Source organism: Panthera uncia, chromosome D2, assembly GCF_023721935.1.
Source record: "Panthera uncia isolate 11264 chromosome D2, Puncia_PCG_1.0, whole genome shotgun sequence".
NCBI lineage: Eukaryota > Metazoa > Chordata > Mammalia > Carnivora > Felidae > Panthera > Panthera uncia.
This window is the reverse complement of record NC_064818.1, coordinates 38,262,826-38,279,785: the sequence shown is the minus strand read 5'-3', so window position 1 is coordinate 38,279,785 and position 16,960 is coordinate 38,262,826. Positions and strand designations below refer to the sequence as shown.

General features: G+C 43.4%; 1 protein-coding gene across 3 annotated transcripts; it reads left to right on the top strand.

Annotated features, from left to right (window-relative positions):
* Nucleotides 1-143: 143 nt before the first annotated feature.
* Nucleotides 144-16,006, top strand: DYDC1 (DPY30 domain containing 1). 3 transcript variants are annotated; one of them, XM_049645282.1, is made up of 9 exons: nucleotides 145-271; nucleotides 423-496; nucleotides 2,539-2,633; nucleotides 3,213-3,375; nucleotides 4,055-4,156; nucleotides 10,588-10,680; nucleotides 12,570-12,626; nucleotides 13,281-13,385; nucleotides 15,818-16,006. In XM_049645282.1, the coding sequence occupies exons 4-9, from the start codon at nucleotides 3,229-3,231 to the stop codon at nucleotides 15,845-15,847; spliced, it is 534 nt and encodes a 177-aa protein (XP_049501239.1). In that variant the 5' UTR covers nucleotides 145-271; nucleotides 423-496; nucleotides 2,539-2,633; nucleotides 3,213-3,228; the 3' UTR covers nucleotides 15,848-16,006. The 3 variants fall into 3 exon arrangements, with proteins under 3 accessions (XP_049501240.1, XP_049501239.1, XP_049501238.1); XM_049645281.1 differs by lacking the exon at nucleotides 423-496; XM_049645283.1 differs by lacking the exons at nucleotides 423-496; nucleotides 2,539-2,633 and having other exon boundaries at nucleotides 144-271.
* The last annotated feature ends 954 nt before the right edge of the window (nucleotides 16,007-16,960 follow it).

Below are 16,960 nucleotides of genomic sequence, written 5' to 3'. Positions count from 1 at the left end.
CGCGCCCCCGCGCCCCCGCGCCCCCGCGCCCCCGCGCCCCCGCGCCCCGCGCGCCGGGGTCCCTTCCCCGCCGCAGCGCGCCTTCTCGCGTCCCGAGGCGCGCGCTCGTTGCCTAGCGACGGGAGATGCCTAGCGACTTTGAGCGCGCGGGCGCCGCCCAGACCTGTTGCTGGCGCTTGGCTGGGGTCCCGCGCGCGCGGTGGTTCGGGCCGTTGGACCTTGTGAGTGGTGTGGGGCTCAGGCGACGCCTGGGCTCCCCGAGCAGAGCGAGGTTAGTGCAGCTCCTGGGGGCGGCCGCCGTTGCTACCGCCTCCTCCTCCTCCTCTTACTTTCCCTCCCCTCCCCCTCAACCCCGCTGGCGGCACTGCGCCGCCGGGTGGAGAGGACTGGAAACTCTACCCGGGCCCCTCCTTTCTCACTAGGCCGGCCGACTTTCTCCTAAGCATGGGCAAAAGGACTTCTTTGTACTTCTTGTGACAACTTCTACGGGCTTGAGGTAGCTGTTTCTGTGGGAAAGAGCTTTCTTCTATTTGCGCCGATGCGCCCGTTGGTGTATATGATAAGTAACATTCCTTGCAAGAACACAAATATCCTTTGTGTATGGATATTGTCATTTCATGGACAGGAAACATGCCAAGCGAGGTAGCAGATGTTACCTGGGTTCTGCTAAGCCATGCCCATAGATCCGAGACTGACCCTCCATTGGGAGCCGCTCTTAGGCCAGAGGTTTCTTCTTTGGGGACATGGTCCCTTTCCCATTTATTTTCAGGAATCTGTTGCCTGTTTTGTGTTACTCCACTTCAGATGACATTGACCTGTCAATGTAGTTATTTTTGTCCTTAGAGTATATCCCACGGAAGAAGCACAGTGAAGATACCGCGTCTCAAACTATCTGTAATACTGTCATTCTCTCTGTATGGTTAAGACACCCATGCCAGCTCGATAGGGAATTAGGCTCATTTGTGCCAGTTTTTAGAGTTTAAGTTTTTATGGCTGCACTTATGTACGCATATACACATTCCTTTCTCCACTGCTGTTGTTAATACAAAACATACTATATACAATTTTTGCACCTTGCTTTTTTTTTTTTCTCCCAGTGTCCTGGAGGCCACTCCAGGTCTCTAAAATAGGGAGACCTTCCTCCTGTCTTTTATATGCACAGTAATTCATTGTGTTGTTGTATTTCGTCAGTCCCTTAATGAAGAAGTTTTGGATGCAGTCCCAGTTTGACTATTCTAAATAACGGTGCAAAATAACTATGTGTATGTATCATCACTCCATATTTTTGCAAGATAGGATCCCCAGAAGTGAGACTGATAGTTCAAAGGGTAAATATCTGTTTAATTCTCTAGATATTGCTAAATTCCTCTCCATGGGGACTATACCATTTTGTACCCTCATCACCATCAAATGAGAGAGAAGAGGTGGGGCTTATGGATGAACCTCAGGAGGTTGTTGTTTCTGAAATTTTATGCGGAATATTAGGTGCATCTGTCCAGGGACAGGACCAGACATGCTGGCATTCTCTGCTGTATAATTGCTCATGTCTGACATATAGGCACGCAGTATATATTTGTTGAACAACGATTATATCTCATTAGATTCTCAGAAGAGACTGGACGCCGTGAGGGTAATTTGAGGGTGATTAGTTTTTTCAAAGCACCTGAGATGCAGTTGTTGCTACATTTCTTTCCTTCCCTTGTTCCTTCCTTCCTTCCTTCCTTCCTTCCTTCCTTCCTTCCTTCCTCCTTCGTTCCTTCTCTCTCTTTCTCTCTCTCTCTTCTCTCTTTTAAATCTGGTCTAAGATTGGGGCACCTGGGTGGCTCAGTCGGTTATGCATCTGACTTCGGCTCAGGTCATGATCTCACGGTTCGTGGGTTCAAGCCCCGCGTTGGGCTCTGTACTTATAACTCAGAGCCTGGAGCCTGCTTCCAATTCGGTGTCTCCCTCTCTCCCTCCCCTGCTCATGCTCTGTCTCTCTCTGAAAAAAAATTAAATCTGGTCTAAGATTATTCCTGTCCCATCTTCATAACTGAATAGACTGGGACATTATTGGGAGAATGGAGAAACTCGTTCACTTGCTCCATGGGGAACCAGCGTGTCTGCCCTGTGGTTAAAACACACTCCTTGAGGAGCTGGAGGAGTTTGTCTTCTAGAGGGAGGACGGACATGCGCGTACACAGATGATTCTCAGGTTGTATGACAGGTGCTGTGTGAGTTGCTTGGAGAAGGAAGAATTTCTTTACGGTGCTTGGGAAGGCTCAGGGAATGAGAGATGACCTACATCTTGCGGGTGAGGAGAGACATTTCCCAGGCTGGGAGGTGGTGAGGAATCATTATGCACAACAGTCTTGGAGACTGAAGTGTGCAAGGTGTGACTGGCAGCATGGCAGAATGTTCAGTATAGTTAGAGCCCAGGATGTGCTGGTGGCAGAGGAGATGTCTGGAGGTGAGCGGGTGAAGAAATTGGGGCCAAAGCATGAGGAGCCTCTTATGCTATCCTTTGAAGGTTGAATTCTTTTTATTCTTTGTTCTTAGAGATTCATGGACTTCTGTGGTCTCTTGAGGTGGAGTATTGTGATGTTTTCTAAAACGGACCCCCATGGCTTGGGAGGAACATCCTAGTCATGAAGGTAATGGCTCTGGAATCAAGATTTGGGTATGAATCCCATCTCCACCATATGGACTTACACTCCTTGTGTCTGGGCTTCCTCATCCACACAGTGGGGATAAATAATACCGATTTTTTACCCATGTTGTGAGGATTAAGTGACACATGCATTGCTTGGCATATAGTCAGCTCCCAACGACAGTATCCCTTTTTCTTTTTTTGTCGTTGTTTTGTTGTTGTTGTTGTTTAGTTTCTGTATCATTTATTTCTGCTTTAATCTTTATTATTTCCTTCCTTTTGCTGGTTGGGGGTTTTGTTTGCTACTCTTCTCTGACTCCTGGACTCGAAAGCCCTCCAGGATTTTGAAAGCGTATCTTAGTGTTAGTTGTAGTGACATCTGTGGAGGCCTTTTGGAAACTGTGAGAAGTTTCCCAGAGACAGCTTTTTTGTGTCATCCCTGACGGGGGGGTGGGGGGGGGCGGGGGGAGGGGCGCCCACGACTGGTGACAGGATGTAACGCTTTGTTGGCCTCACCGGACTCTACTTTTATTGTGCCTTACTGAACATTTCCTGCATTGATGCACAAACATTTACCTTTTAGAGGTTAGGGGTGAGAAATGGAGTCGACATATCTTCAAAAGTGCCTCGGGACGTGTCTAACTCAAGGTCTTGCAGAAGTGGCGAGAAATCGCCCAGTGGATCCAGTAGAATATTTAGCATTGTGGATTTACAAATATAAGGAAAATGTGACCATGGAGCAGCTGGTAAGTGGGGACCTTCTTGTAGAAAATTAGAAGAGTGAGGGAGGCCCCAGTTGGTTGAGTGTCCGACTAGGTCACGATCTCATGATTCCTGAGACCTAGCCCTGCGTCCGGCGGGCTCTGAGCTGACAGCGTGGAGCCTGCTTGGGATTCTCTCTCTCCCCCTCTCTCTCTCTGCCCCTCTCCTGCTCCTGCTCCTGCTCACATGCACACTTGCATGTGCTGTCTCTCCAAATAAATAAATAAGCATTAAAAAAAAGTAGAAGAGTCAAATAATTGGTCCGATTTGCTTTTTTAAAAAGTTCAAGTGTTATTTCTTTCTGTTTATAAAAATAGCATGTTTATTATAGAAAAACTTGGACAATATCAAAAACATAAAAAAATACCCAGAGAAGACCTCTTTCTTCTAGTCTTTTTTCTATATATTTTCTATACATTTTCTATACATTTGTAGTTTTTCTTTTTACATAATCGTGAACATACCCACTGTATGATTTTAATTTTATGCTCTTTGTTCAAATAAAACACACATTTCCCCAAATTGTTACACATTTTCCACACGGGTGAAGTAAAATTTGCTTACCCTTTCCCCATTGTTGGTGATTAACATGCTTTCAAGATTGTTTTCACAAATTGTTTTATCTCCGCTTAGTCACTTGATATTATTTTTGAACACTGCTAGAGACAGAAGGAAATGGCCAACCTGGAGCGTGAGAGAGAACTGGCTTTGATAGAGCAGGAAATGATGGAGAGCCTCAAAGCAGAGGAGCTCCTGATTCAGCAGGTGAGACAAGCGTGGGGGTTCAGGGGTGACTGGAATTAGTGGGGTCAGCCTCAGTGTGGTGCGACCCAAATGGTGAAAAACTCCCCATCGCTAGTCAGTTACGAATGGCTTTCTTCTATCTTCATGTTTCTGTGTTTCTGTATTTATGCCTTCTTTGCTAGAGAAGCAGCAGCAGCTGGGGTAGGAGGAAACCCAGGGAGTGTGTTCTCATGAAAGCCAAGGGGAGAGAGCGTCTCAGTGAGACCTGAGGAGTCAGTTGCTGGTTGAGTGAGAGCAAGACTGTGAAGTGCTCATTCAAGGCCACTGGTGACCTTGATAGGAGCAGTGTGTTGGGGAGGGGGGAGGATAATGGGGGAGACAGTGAGCGGAGGTAATGCTTTCAAGGGGATTTTCAAGGAGGGAGGTTGGGGTTTTTTTAGGAGCAGAGGGGAAGGGAGTGGTTGACGTTAAGAAATGGGGAGAGGATAGTCTGGGTACATGTGGGTGTATAGGTTTTGTGGCACAAAGTTGAAAGCAGTTTCTGAATGACTCTTTCTTCTTTATGAAGTAGAGACCATGACCATCTTCCAAGAATGGGGTGATGAAGTGGGAGGTATGGGAAGAGCGGTGAGGGTTTGAAATGGTGGCTTTGGAGGATGTTAGAGTTGACCAGGAAACTTAGCATTGCTTGGTGGCATGGAGTACCCTGTTAGAATTAGAGACCAGGCGTTTATAATGTTGCCAGTTGGTTTGGTTTTATGATTATGGGTTTTCTCCACTTAGGCCAGATATTTGAGTGAAGATGTGGAAGGGGCAGACCCCTTGACTGAAGTAGGTTTGGGGTAACAGGATTAGAGAGCTGAAGATGTTGGTAAGAGAACGGTTTAAGGGATGAGTCCTGGAATGTAAACAAGATAGGGAAAGTTCCAGAGTGGCTTCTGGACCGATTTAATTTATGCAGAGTCTCTGAACTAAATTTAGGTTATCCTTACCATTCTACCATGTAGTACTTAACTCTAGAGTCTCGAGTCACAGCTACACATATGTGAAAGGGAAAGAAGCCCATGATTTGGATGTGTGGATAAGAAGGAGAGTATAGACATGGCAAATAGTTTCTCTGCCTAAACTCTCATACCCGATACCTGGTTAGAACATTCTAGGCACCTTAGACAGATATGGCTATTGAAAACTTTACTGCTTCCGAATCTTCTTTTTATCTAATCATTTGGCTAATTCCCTATCAGGAGGTGGCAAAGCATTGAGTTGGATGTCAAACGATCATCCAAATGGGTGAGTGTCTGCTGTAGTTGCCCCAACTTTTGAGATGCTGCCCTTGTTCTTCAGTTTCTACAGCCAGTGTCTGCCCCCTCCTATCAGAATAAGGAGAACCTCTCAGCAGTTCTCCTTCCCCAAGGCAGTTACGTCACAAATGTAGAGGCACTTAACGTTCTTTGACTCATCCACTTTGTCTTACTTAGATCCAAGTTGGCAATACTAGAAATCAAGCACTCCTCTCACGGTATCCTGTTGACCAGCGTGAAGTGATCCGCTGTGCATTGAACCCTGAGCATTGTATGGGGAATGGAAGATAACAGTAATAGTCTCCAGAAGATTTTATGACCAGTTAAAGAAATAGCTTGGTGGGCAGAACTAGATGAGACGAGGAAAAGGGGCACATGGGTCAGGAGGAGGGAGCACCAGAGAAGAGCTTGGGAGAGAGTGAGACCGAGATGCAAAGAAACATAGAGGCGCTCGGAGTCCATTGGATCAAGGTGAGCTTGGGCTTCAGGACTCTGGTCACTTCCCTGCTCTCACAATTAGTGCTACTGATTTTTAAGCACTCTCCAGTAAACCCTGGGCCCTTGTGAACTGGGAAGTATTTTTACTGCCATTTTCTACTTAAGAGCTTACTGAGGAGGTATAAAAGCTGGTCTGTTTGTTTGTTTTGTTTTTTGAATACCTTTTCTAATGGTTTTACTCATGTGTGAAGAAGGGAATTAGGTTTTGAAATTTTCCCGAAAATGTTACACTGGTTCTGATGACCAATGTGGTTGGTATTTACCAAGTACATTTTGCATTGTTGTTGAGAGATTAGTTATCTCACTTCCTCTGCGAATATCTGCAAGTGGATTGAGTGATGTGTTCTTGCACTTCGGCTACCTACCCCATAAATTTTATCCTAGTGTGCATGATACAAAATTACGAAGAAATTCCCTTCAACGACCTTTTGTAAATAAATATTAACTCCTGTTTATTATCTCTTTATTTGTCAAAATGTATTATTTTTAAAAGATGTGTTTTAAAAGCATAGCTTTAAAGTGCTCTTGGGGTGCCTGGGTGGCTTAGTCGGTTAGGCGTCCGACTTGGGCTCAAGTCATGATCTCGCGGTCCGTGAGTTCGAGCCCCGCGTCGGGCTCTGTACTGACAGCTCAGGGCCTGGAGCCTGTTTCAGATTCTGTGTCTCCCTCTCTCTCTGACCCTCTCCCATTCATGCTCTGTCTCTGTCTCAAAAATAAATAAATGTTAAAAAAAAATTTTAAGTGTTCTTAATGGGATATGTATGTATTATGGAGTATTATGCAGACATAGCAAGAGAGAACAAATTTCCGCAAATGTTGTGTCAATGAAATAAAATAAAAAAAATAAAATTGAATGCAAAATATAACTTTCTTTTTGGAATCCGGCTTACTACTTGGAAGACTTAAATTATTTTTTAAAGATAATATTTCACTTAGTTGGAGTTCAGAGTTAATGTTCCTTATCATCAAAATTGATTGAAAATATTTATCTGTTAATGCTGATCTGTAATGAGATTTTAGTATTCCATCTTTGAAAATAGCTTAGAGATGCTTCCTGCCAAATACTGATTATCAGTCCATGTGCATATAATTTTGACCATATTTATCTTCTGGAATGCATTTGTAGAATTCTGTTAGATTTTTATCTTGTTTTGCCTTTTGGCATGTCATTACCTTGTAGATTAATCACTTCCAATTGAAGGTTGGTAAAAGCTTCTCAATCACACAGTTAAATGGATTTGGGGATATGGAAATTTAATTTGCACTTAAATCAAGGCCAAAAAAAAAAACCAACAACAACAACAACAAAACTCTGGATCTATAGTTTGAGATTGGGAAATACACCTGCTGCAGACTTGTGTGGGAATGGGGGTCTAGTTTCTTGTTTTAGATTTTGCCTGCATGGGAAGTGAATGAGGCAGCTTGACATGGTGATTCAAACATTAGGTGTTGTTGAAATGTCTGTCCTGCAGGGCTAAATTTTTACATGTTAGTGCTGTTTCACCTTGTATGTTTAGTTTGAATCGATTTAAAAACATTATTAGGTCTGTAGCAAAAGCTTATTTGCAAAGCCATTTACGGTTTGATAATAGTGACTGAACATGATTCTTCTCATTCAGAAAAATTTCAATCTTGGTCCTGAGCCCCAAAATTCACACTAAACTGTTACCGTGTTTTCATTTCATGATACATGGCCAGTATAGAAAATTCAAATTTCGGCTTCTCGGTGAAGCCATGGAACTGCTGTGTGGTAGGGCAAGCCTAGATTTATTCGGTTTCCGTTCCTGACAGAAATTCACAGAACTGATGATGGGCACGCTCGTAAGGGTGAAGGAAAGGTGCTGCTGGTCCCGCTGGCTCAAGAGCACGTGACGCTTCCTGCAGAGGACCTGTTGGTGGGCAATACGGCCACAACTCATAGGCTCTCCACGCTGTGTTTTCACAAGCTTGGTAAACGTGTCCAACTAAGCCTCTTTCCGTTCACCATTGGTTGTAACACATATTAGCAGGTTTCGCTGCTGGTTTTACTGAATTAGTGTTTCTCCACTTCTTTGAAAATATTCTTGCCTGTAGTTGTCCCATGAAGACTGTTCATAGAGGCTGATCTTTCAGTCACTTCAGACTCAGCCCTGGGGCGCCTGGGTGGCTCAGTCGGTTGAGCATCTTACTCTTGGTTTCAGCTCGGGTCGTGACCCAGGGTCGTGGGATCAAGCCCGAGTCAGGCTCTGCGCTGAGCATGGAGCCTGCTGAAGATTCTCTCTCTCTCCCTCTCTCCTGTCTCTCTCTCCAAAAAACAAAACAAAACAAAAACCCTCAGCCTTGATTCCAGTAAACAGTAACCCCTGAGCAGTGTTGGGAACATTAGTCTACCCATCAGGAGCCAAGGAAAATCGCTCAAAATAATTTGCCTTGTTTTTTTTTTTTTTTTAATTTTTTTAATGTTTTATTTATTTTTGAGACAGAGAGAGAGACAGAGCATGAGCAGGGGAGGGGCAGAGAGAGAGGGAGGCACAGAATCAGAAGCAGGCTCCAGGCTCTGAGCTGTCAGCACAGAGCCCAACGCGGGGCTCCAACTCATGAACTGTGAGATCATGACCTGAGCCAAAGTCGGATGCTCAACCAACTGAGCCACCCAGGCACCCCTAATTCACCTTGTTTTTAATTGCCTGTTGATGTTGCTCCCAAAGCCATCAACTCTTTGAGCAACTGTTTCACCAAAATCTTAATGTAAGTCCCCGCCCCCCCCCACGCCACCCTCTGCCCCCAGGACACTGAAATCAAAACACGTCATTAAATCATCATTGGTAAGTGAGCGTCTTTGCTTCGCTAACAAAGGAAACACTTGGGAACTTGCTTCCATTGCAGTCTCATTTCTATTTTTAATTTTTGTGAAGAAATCCTGTGATGAAGTAATTCTGCTTAAATTTTCTAATACTTCTGACCTTTGTTTTCATGTGGGCTGAGAATATTGTGATGACACGTGCTTAGTCTGGTAGTATTGCGTTCTTTTTTTTTTTTTTTTTTTTTTTTTTACAAAATGTGCCCTTTTATTTTAAAAATTTACATCCAAATTAGCATATAGTGCAACGATGACTTCAGGAGTAGATTCCTTAGTGCCCCTTACCCATTTAGCCCATCCCCCCTCCCACACACCTTCCAGTAACCCTCTGTTTGTTCTCCATATTTATGAGTCTCTTATGCTTTGTCCCCTCCCTGCTTTTATATTATTTTTGCTTCCCTTCCCTTATGTTCATCTGTTCTGTCTCTTAAAGTCCTCACATGAGTGAAGTCATATGATATTTGTCTTTCTCTGACTGACTAATTTCACTTAGCATGATACCCTCCAGTTCCATCCATGTAGTCGCAAATGGCAAGATTTCATTCTTTTTGATTGCCGAGTAATATTCCATTCTATAGATATACCACATCTTCTTTATCCATTCATTCATTGATGGACATTTGGGCTCCTTCCGTATTTTGGCTGTTGTTGATAGTGCTGCTATAAACATGGGGGTGCATGCATCCCTTCGAAACAGCACACCTGTATCCCTTGGATAAATGCCTAGAGTGTAATTGCTGGGTCGTAGGGTAGTTGTATTTTTAGTTTTTTGAGGAACCTCCATGCTGTTTTCCAGAGTGGCTGCACCAGCTTGCATTCCCAGTATTGCATTCTTTTAATAAAGTATCATTGCTTCGTAAACACCATACTTTGCCACTTAATTTGATAATAAAATAATCCACTCTCCACTGTGTCTTCAAAGGGCAACATTCCAAATCCACATCTTTTCTTGTTTTGACATGATGGGTGTGCACTGTTATAAAAAATGTCATGGTGTGGTGATACCATGCCACTCCAAGAACTGTTGAGATAAAATGGCATGACTGTGATTTATAGTGTGCTGAGCAGAGCACAAAATGATGAGAGTACCACCTATGGTCCCTGTTGCAACTACCCAACCGCCGTTCTGCAAAACCAGTCACAGACAATAAGTAAGCAAATGAACCTGGCAGTGTTTCAACAAAACTTTTGTTTATGGGCACCGAAATTTGAATTTTCTGTAATTTCCATGTGTTGCGAAATATTATTCTTTCAGTATTTTTCAGTATTTTCATTTAAAACTTTAAAACCTTTCTTAGCTCATGGACTGTACAATACAGGACTGGGTTCAGATGTGGCCCACAGAATTTAGTTTGCTGACCCCTATTCTAGTGTGGCATGTCTGTTGACTTGGAACCAAATATGCTGTTGATTATCTGTGGTTTCAGATAATATACTTAAGGTTTTCTCATCCACTCTTCTGTAACCAAGGTTTGGCTATTTGAAGACCTATCTATGGATGAAGAGATTTTATCTGAAAAAAAGTACGACAATCTCATTTGTTGCTCTAAGAAGAACAGAGAAAATAACATGATTTTGTGCAAATTGTTCTTTTCTGCAAATTAGCAATTAAGGAAGCTTCCTTTTTTATGTTAGACTTCAGGAAATATTTGTAAAAGCTAAAGTATTAGGCGGCTGTGATCATTTATTCTCGTAAGCGTCTGAAATTTACGTAGGTATAAACTTAATTATCCTGGGACATTTCAGAGTGATTAGAGTTAATTCCTGGCAATTGATCTGACTTTAACATGACTTATTTATTTCTGAATATTCAGCAACAGCTGGCATTCCAGCTGGAGTTGGAAATGCAAGAAAAAGAGAGACAAAGAGTAGAAGAACTACACAGAGCTCAAGAACAATTAGAGAAGGTAATTTGAAGTTTTATACCTGCCCGCTTTATTTAAAACCTCTTAGAACCCTCAAACTGTTTCTTCCAGCTGTTATAACGTGGGATTCATAGACGTGCTACACATTAGCTGTGTGACTGACACAAGTCTTATAACCTTGTTAGTCTCCTTTTGCCTTTTTGAAAAATAAGAATAACAAGATATCACTAGCACTATCTTACTGGTTTGTCAGGAGGATCAGTCAAGACCGTATATGTGAAACTGCTTTGTGAGCAGTAGAGTCCTCTCTTGGGGATGTTAGCAACATTTTAGTCAAAGCACAGTTGTCCTTGACTATGGTAGCTGATGTTGAAGGTTAAGTTCTTTGTAACGTTGAGGGCGTTCTGATCTCTGAGACAGTCGCATATTTCTTCCTCGTGTTCGATGTGTTATCAACACTATTTTTACGTTTCAAAATATTTTTATATGGCTGTTTCATGTCTTTCATTCAATTACGCAGGGACTTATGTTAAAAAGTCTGTTTCAGGGCACCTGGGTGGCTCAGTTGGTTGGGCGTCTGACTTCAGCTCAGGTCATGATCTCACAGTTCGTGAGTTCCAGCCCTGCGTCGGGCTCTGTGCTTATAGTTTGGAGCCTGGAGCCTGCTTGGGATTCTGTGTCTCCCTCTCTCTCTGCCCCTCCCCTGCTCATGCTCTGTCTCTGTCTCAAAAATAAATAAAAACATTAAAAAAATAATTAAAAAAAAAAGTCTGTTTCCATTGACTGTCTGTATAATGTCAGACCTCTAGTTTGGCCAATGTTCCCTGGGATCCAAAATGTGTGTGTCACATAGACCAAACTTCTGAAGGACTGAGTTATACCTTTCAACTGGATATTTTATATTCTATGTTTATAACCAGCCTCAATTTATTCCACAATTAAAATTAAAAATAGAAGTAGGTTTCATTGAATATGTCTATTCATGGCTTAGATGAGAGCATCATTATTTAGAGCACTTTTTCGAAAGGTGGAAGAATGGATTGAAATAAAAAAAGATTCTTAAAAAGATAAATTAAGGGGCACCTGGTGGCTTAGTCAGTTAAGTGTCAGGCACTTGATCTCAGCTCTCAGGGTTGTGAGTTCAAGCTCCTCATTGGGCTACGTGTTGGGCATGGAGCCTACTTAAAAAAGTAAAATACTAAGATAAAACACAAACAAAAAAGATAAATTCAAAACCCTATACATAGTCTGAAAACACACATAGTTAACAAAAACACAGATGCTGATGTTATCTCAGTCTGAATGTTGGAGGGCACATGGATATACATGCATGCACACACACACACATAAATACATGGGGACATTGGGGCGCCTGGGTGGCTCAGTCGGTTGAGCGGCCGACTTTGGCTCAGGTCATGATCTCGCGGTCCCTGAGTTCAAGCCCCGCATTGGGCTCTGTGCTGACAGCTCAGAGCCTGGAGCCTGTTTCCCCTCCCCCGTTCATGCTCTGTCTCTCTCTGTCTCAAAAATAAATAAACGTTAAAAAAATTTTTTTAAATACTTGGGAATGTATATCCCCTTTCTCTCTGGTGAGGATTCAGTGATGTCAAATGGAAGGAAAGTTTTTGTTTTGTCACTTGTCACCCTGACTAATAATTTGGCTTTTGGTTTAATGTCTCAGATCATTTCATTTTTTAAAGTCGTGTTCAATTATAAATAAAACATGGTTTTCTATCAGTGTCAAGTGTTAAATGAGACTGTGAGCTGCAGTTTTGTACTAAATGTATTCAGGTCACCCTTTTAAAAGTGATGACATGTTTGCTGTTAAACTGATCATAGCACTATGTAAAAATAAACCGTCTTGAACATTAAACATGGAATCAAAATGGAAAGTATATTCAAATATTTTTCTTCATTTTTATATATTGTAGGAGATGGGAATGAATATAGAAAACATACCTACGAGTGAAGATAGTTCACATTCAGAGGTGAGAAGGAAACATTATTCTGTGTCACGTGAAATGAATGAGTGTCCTGGGGAGCAAAGCTTAACTTTGATGCATTAGGAGCTAAACTTTTTAATAAGGAAATTATCAAACTTGATAGTCCAAGTATGTGTTCTAGTAACAACAGTTCACAAGTACAGTGTTCTTTAGAGCAAAATCTCAAAATGGATAAAAATTGGACTTTTGGTTTGCGTTTGTATTTTTTATTTTTTTTAAATCTAATTTATTGTCAAATTGGCTAACATACAGTGTGTGCAGTGTGCTCTTGGTTTTGGGGGTAGATTCCCATGATTTATGTCTTACATACAACACCCAGTGCTCATCCCAACAAGTGCCCTCCTCAATGCCCATCACCCATTTTTAAAAACCAGAATGTCGTGAGATATTTATTGACCATATGTTTACTTCCAATGATACATGTTAATTTTCTGTATTAAATTAAATTTCTTAAATTTAAGTAAGTTTTAGCATTTATCTCTAGAATTCTCTCTCCGTTAACAGGTGTTGGTTCATTCCATTAATTAATGACGCTGAATTTTGATGTTGTAATTCAGAAATCTCCTACCAAAATCAGAGAAAATTAACATATTCATTTTGAACTCATCTAATATTAGAAATGAATTTTAATGATTGTAGGATATAACACCAGACTCAGGCAAAACGCTAGCTGAAATTAGCGATCGATACGGGGCACCTAACCTGAGCAGAGTGGAAGAACTTGATGAGCCAATGCTGTCTGATGTAAGTATCCTTAAGAAGTGTTTTGTGAAAAACAGATTTGTTTGTTTGTTTTGTTTTACTCTGGGAAAGCCTAGTGCCTATGAGGCCTGGGTTGGATGGCAAATGGGCCCTTACTGTCATATAGAAAGAAACCAGTTCCCCGAGTGCTGACCATATTCCCAATCGGCCTTCTGCCCTTTTGTGGACCTGTGCTGCTGGCCACCAGGGGCAGGCTGGGCGCAGGTCTGGCTCCTTGCAAATGTGTCAGCACTGATGGGAAAGTAGCTGGAAGCTGGAGCTGAGGTCATGGTGTGCCATATGCAGAGGGTGATGTATATATATTTTGGAGTTAGGCTTTGAAAATCTCAAAATCTCTTCAAGATATATATTTAAAATCATTTGGTGAAATACATAATCTTTAAGTTAAATGTTGGGGGCCAGCTTATTGTTTCTCAGGAGCAAACACTAGAATGAAATAAATATCCTAATGAAAGTGCATGCTTTTACAGTATATAAGTACACATGCTTGTTTAATAAACACATGGTGTTTTCTAGGTACCAGGCATTGTGCCTGATGTTGTTGTGAATAAAACAGTTTTTTTTTTCTTTTTTTTACCTTGTCTAGGGGGGAAACAGGCGATTGGACAAGCAATTAATAGTCATTGTTAGAGGGAACAAGTGGTTTATTGCCCAGAGCAGTAGGCTTTGAGAATGAACAAGGGAGCTATTAATCTAAGCCGGACCTGCGGGTATAGACCAGGACTGTCCTGGCAGAGGATGTATTTAGTGACCTAACCATGCGCACTGACAAAATGGGACAGCCAGCCCAGCGGAGGAGCCCTGTCAGGGAAGGCTTCCTGAAGGAAGTTGGTGACTGATTGCTGGGGGTGCGAGGGGGAGGATGTGAGAGTACAAGTCAGCTAGAGACCTGACAGGGGAGAGTTGGGGGTGTGAGGCAGGGAGGAGGAGAGACCATGCAGGGGAGGGAACAGGAACCAGGCTGTGAAAGGCCTGGTAATTTGTGCCCAGATGCCGTAGATTTTATCCTAAAGGCAATGGAGGCTGATGCTATCAGCACTGCATTTTAGAAAAGCTCTCTGGCAGCAGCACGGAGGGGAGGATGGAGAGAGAGAGGTGAGGACACCCATTAGGAGGCTAATGCAGTAATCGAGAGAGAGATGGCATTGGTGGCCTATTCACAAGGGGGAACTGGAAGGGCTTGGTGCTAATCAGTTAGTAGAGATGTTCCATTAAATGTCTGCTGTGTTTTGGGACCACGCAGGGAGGTAGTGAAGACAAATGCACAGAACAGATGTGGCTCCTGCCCTCGGGGCGGGTGGGGGGGGCGGCGTGGGCCAAGGGCAGGTGCTCTAAGAGGACAGACCTAGCCTGAATGAGTCTTCCTGAGGAAATGAAACTTAAGGGGTTAGTCTGAGCTCAGCCCAGCAGACAGGGAGAGCAAGACACTCCCACAGAACGGAATGGCCCAGCTCTGACGCTGGCTGGGTTGTGCGGAGCTTGGAGATGGTGCAACTCCAAGCTGGAGAAGTGGCTAATGGCCACATCACACTGTGCTCTGTATGGCAAGTGCAGTGGGATTCACTGAAAGGGTTTATGTGAGGACTGGAGATGTGGCTTTAGAGGGGAGAGAGAGGATTTGAGCGGGCATGCGTGGAAAAGAGGGACCACTTAGGAGGTTTTATAATTGTCCAGATGCAGGATGACCAGGGCTAGGATCAGGGTGTAGACAGCAGAGATGGGGAGAACCCAGTGGATTTGATATTGGCTGGGAGGATAAGGGACAGAAGAAAGTCAAGGTGATGCCCAGGTTTCTGCCATGGGCAACCAACCGGACTCAGAGCTTAGCCATTTGTTGAGGTGAGGAACGTAAGAAGAGGAAGTAGGTTTTGTGAAAATGATGGCTTCCGTTGTGGACATGCTGAGTCTCAGGTGACCCTGAGATACGCAGATGTAAGTGGCCAAAGACCAGTTGATGTGCGGCACAGGTTCAGAGGACAAGAGAGCTGTCCAGGCAGGAGATAGGAACGTAGCAGTCGTCGGCATATGAGCTAGGTGAAGCTAGGAGAGGGAGTCGGGTACCTAGGAGAATGTGCAGAATGTTCAGGACGGGGCTCAGGCACATCCATTACACATTCCATCATTTAAGGGGTGGACACAGGAGGAGGACCCCTACAAGAATGATAGGGATAACAGTAAGAAAGTGGGGAGGGGAGCAAGAGAAGGAGAAGAAAGGATGGGTTGATAAACACTGTGCTTGAGAACACCATTGTTACCATGCTGAGTTTGGATCTTACTTGAACTAATTCGAAAACTATCGAAAAGCTTCATTTACATAGTCACATAGAATTGACCCCAACTCTGATTTCTTTGGCTTGTACCTTTTCACAGTTCTGATTGTATTAAAGTATATTTACTTTTTATTCTGCTTTTAGGTTGCATTAAACAATGATCAAGATTTGTAAGATCAACCAACCCAAGAGCAATACATTTTTCTGCTTGTTTCAAGTTTCAAAACATGAGGTTCCCGACTGTATTTTTTTCCTCCAAACCTGAACTCTGCTTTTTTTTTTTTTTCTAAAGACAGCTTTATAAATGGGCTTTCAAGGGTAGCCTTAACAGGTTGTTTTGGATTCTCCGATGCAACTGGTTGTTTGTAGGATTCCTCAGAGAGCAAGAGCGAGAGTTTGCCCAAGCAACCGGAAGGCGCAAATGGGAGATGAGCTGAAAAGACGGTGTGCGTGTGTGTGTGTGCGTGCGCGTGAGAACAAGATTGCCCGAGGTGAAGGTTACGGTCTGTGAAGAGTGAAAGGGGCTGCCACTGTGCAGGACTTGGGAGTGTTCGACATGCCTTAGATCTGAGCTCCCCCCTTCAAGTGGACTGTGAGGATTTCTCCAGTTTGCTCAGCAGTGATACTTTGTAGGACCATTAATTCACGCTTACTGATAGGGCTGGATGGGGAAGGATGCCAAGTTCTGGGGTACCAAAACCCAGCATTTCTTCTGGATCAACCAGTGTGAGCAGACATCCTGGTGATACTGTTGAAGAGACGCTCTCGCTGGACACAGGCCATGCAGGGGGCTTCCTCGGATGGGCACTGGGTGGTCCACGGGCCCTGACTGCTCTCCTGGCCCCTTGGAAGTTTCACACCCAACCTTGAACTTTAGGGAGAACTTTGCTTCCTTTTTAAAATTCTTCCAAATCTAAGTCTTTATTCTGAATCCTTTGTTATTTAAGGAAGGGTATAGGCATGGAAACATAAATGCCAGGAAGAGGATTCTTTTTTTTTTTTTTTTTTTTAATTTTTTTTTCAACGTTTTTTTTTTTTTTTTGGGACAGAGAGAGACAGAGCATGAACGGGGGAGGGGCAGAGAGAGAGGGAGACACAGAATCGGAAACAGGCTCCAGGCTCCGAGCCATCAGCCCAGAGCCTGACGCGGGGCTCGAACTCACGGACCGCGAGATCGTGACCTGGCTGAAGTCAGACGCTTAACCGACTGCGCCACCCAGGCGCCCCAGGAAGAGGATTCTTAAACAAAATTTTAGGGGCTCCCTGGTGGCTCAGTAAGTTAAGCAT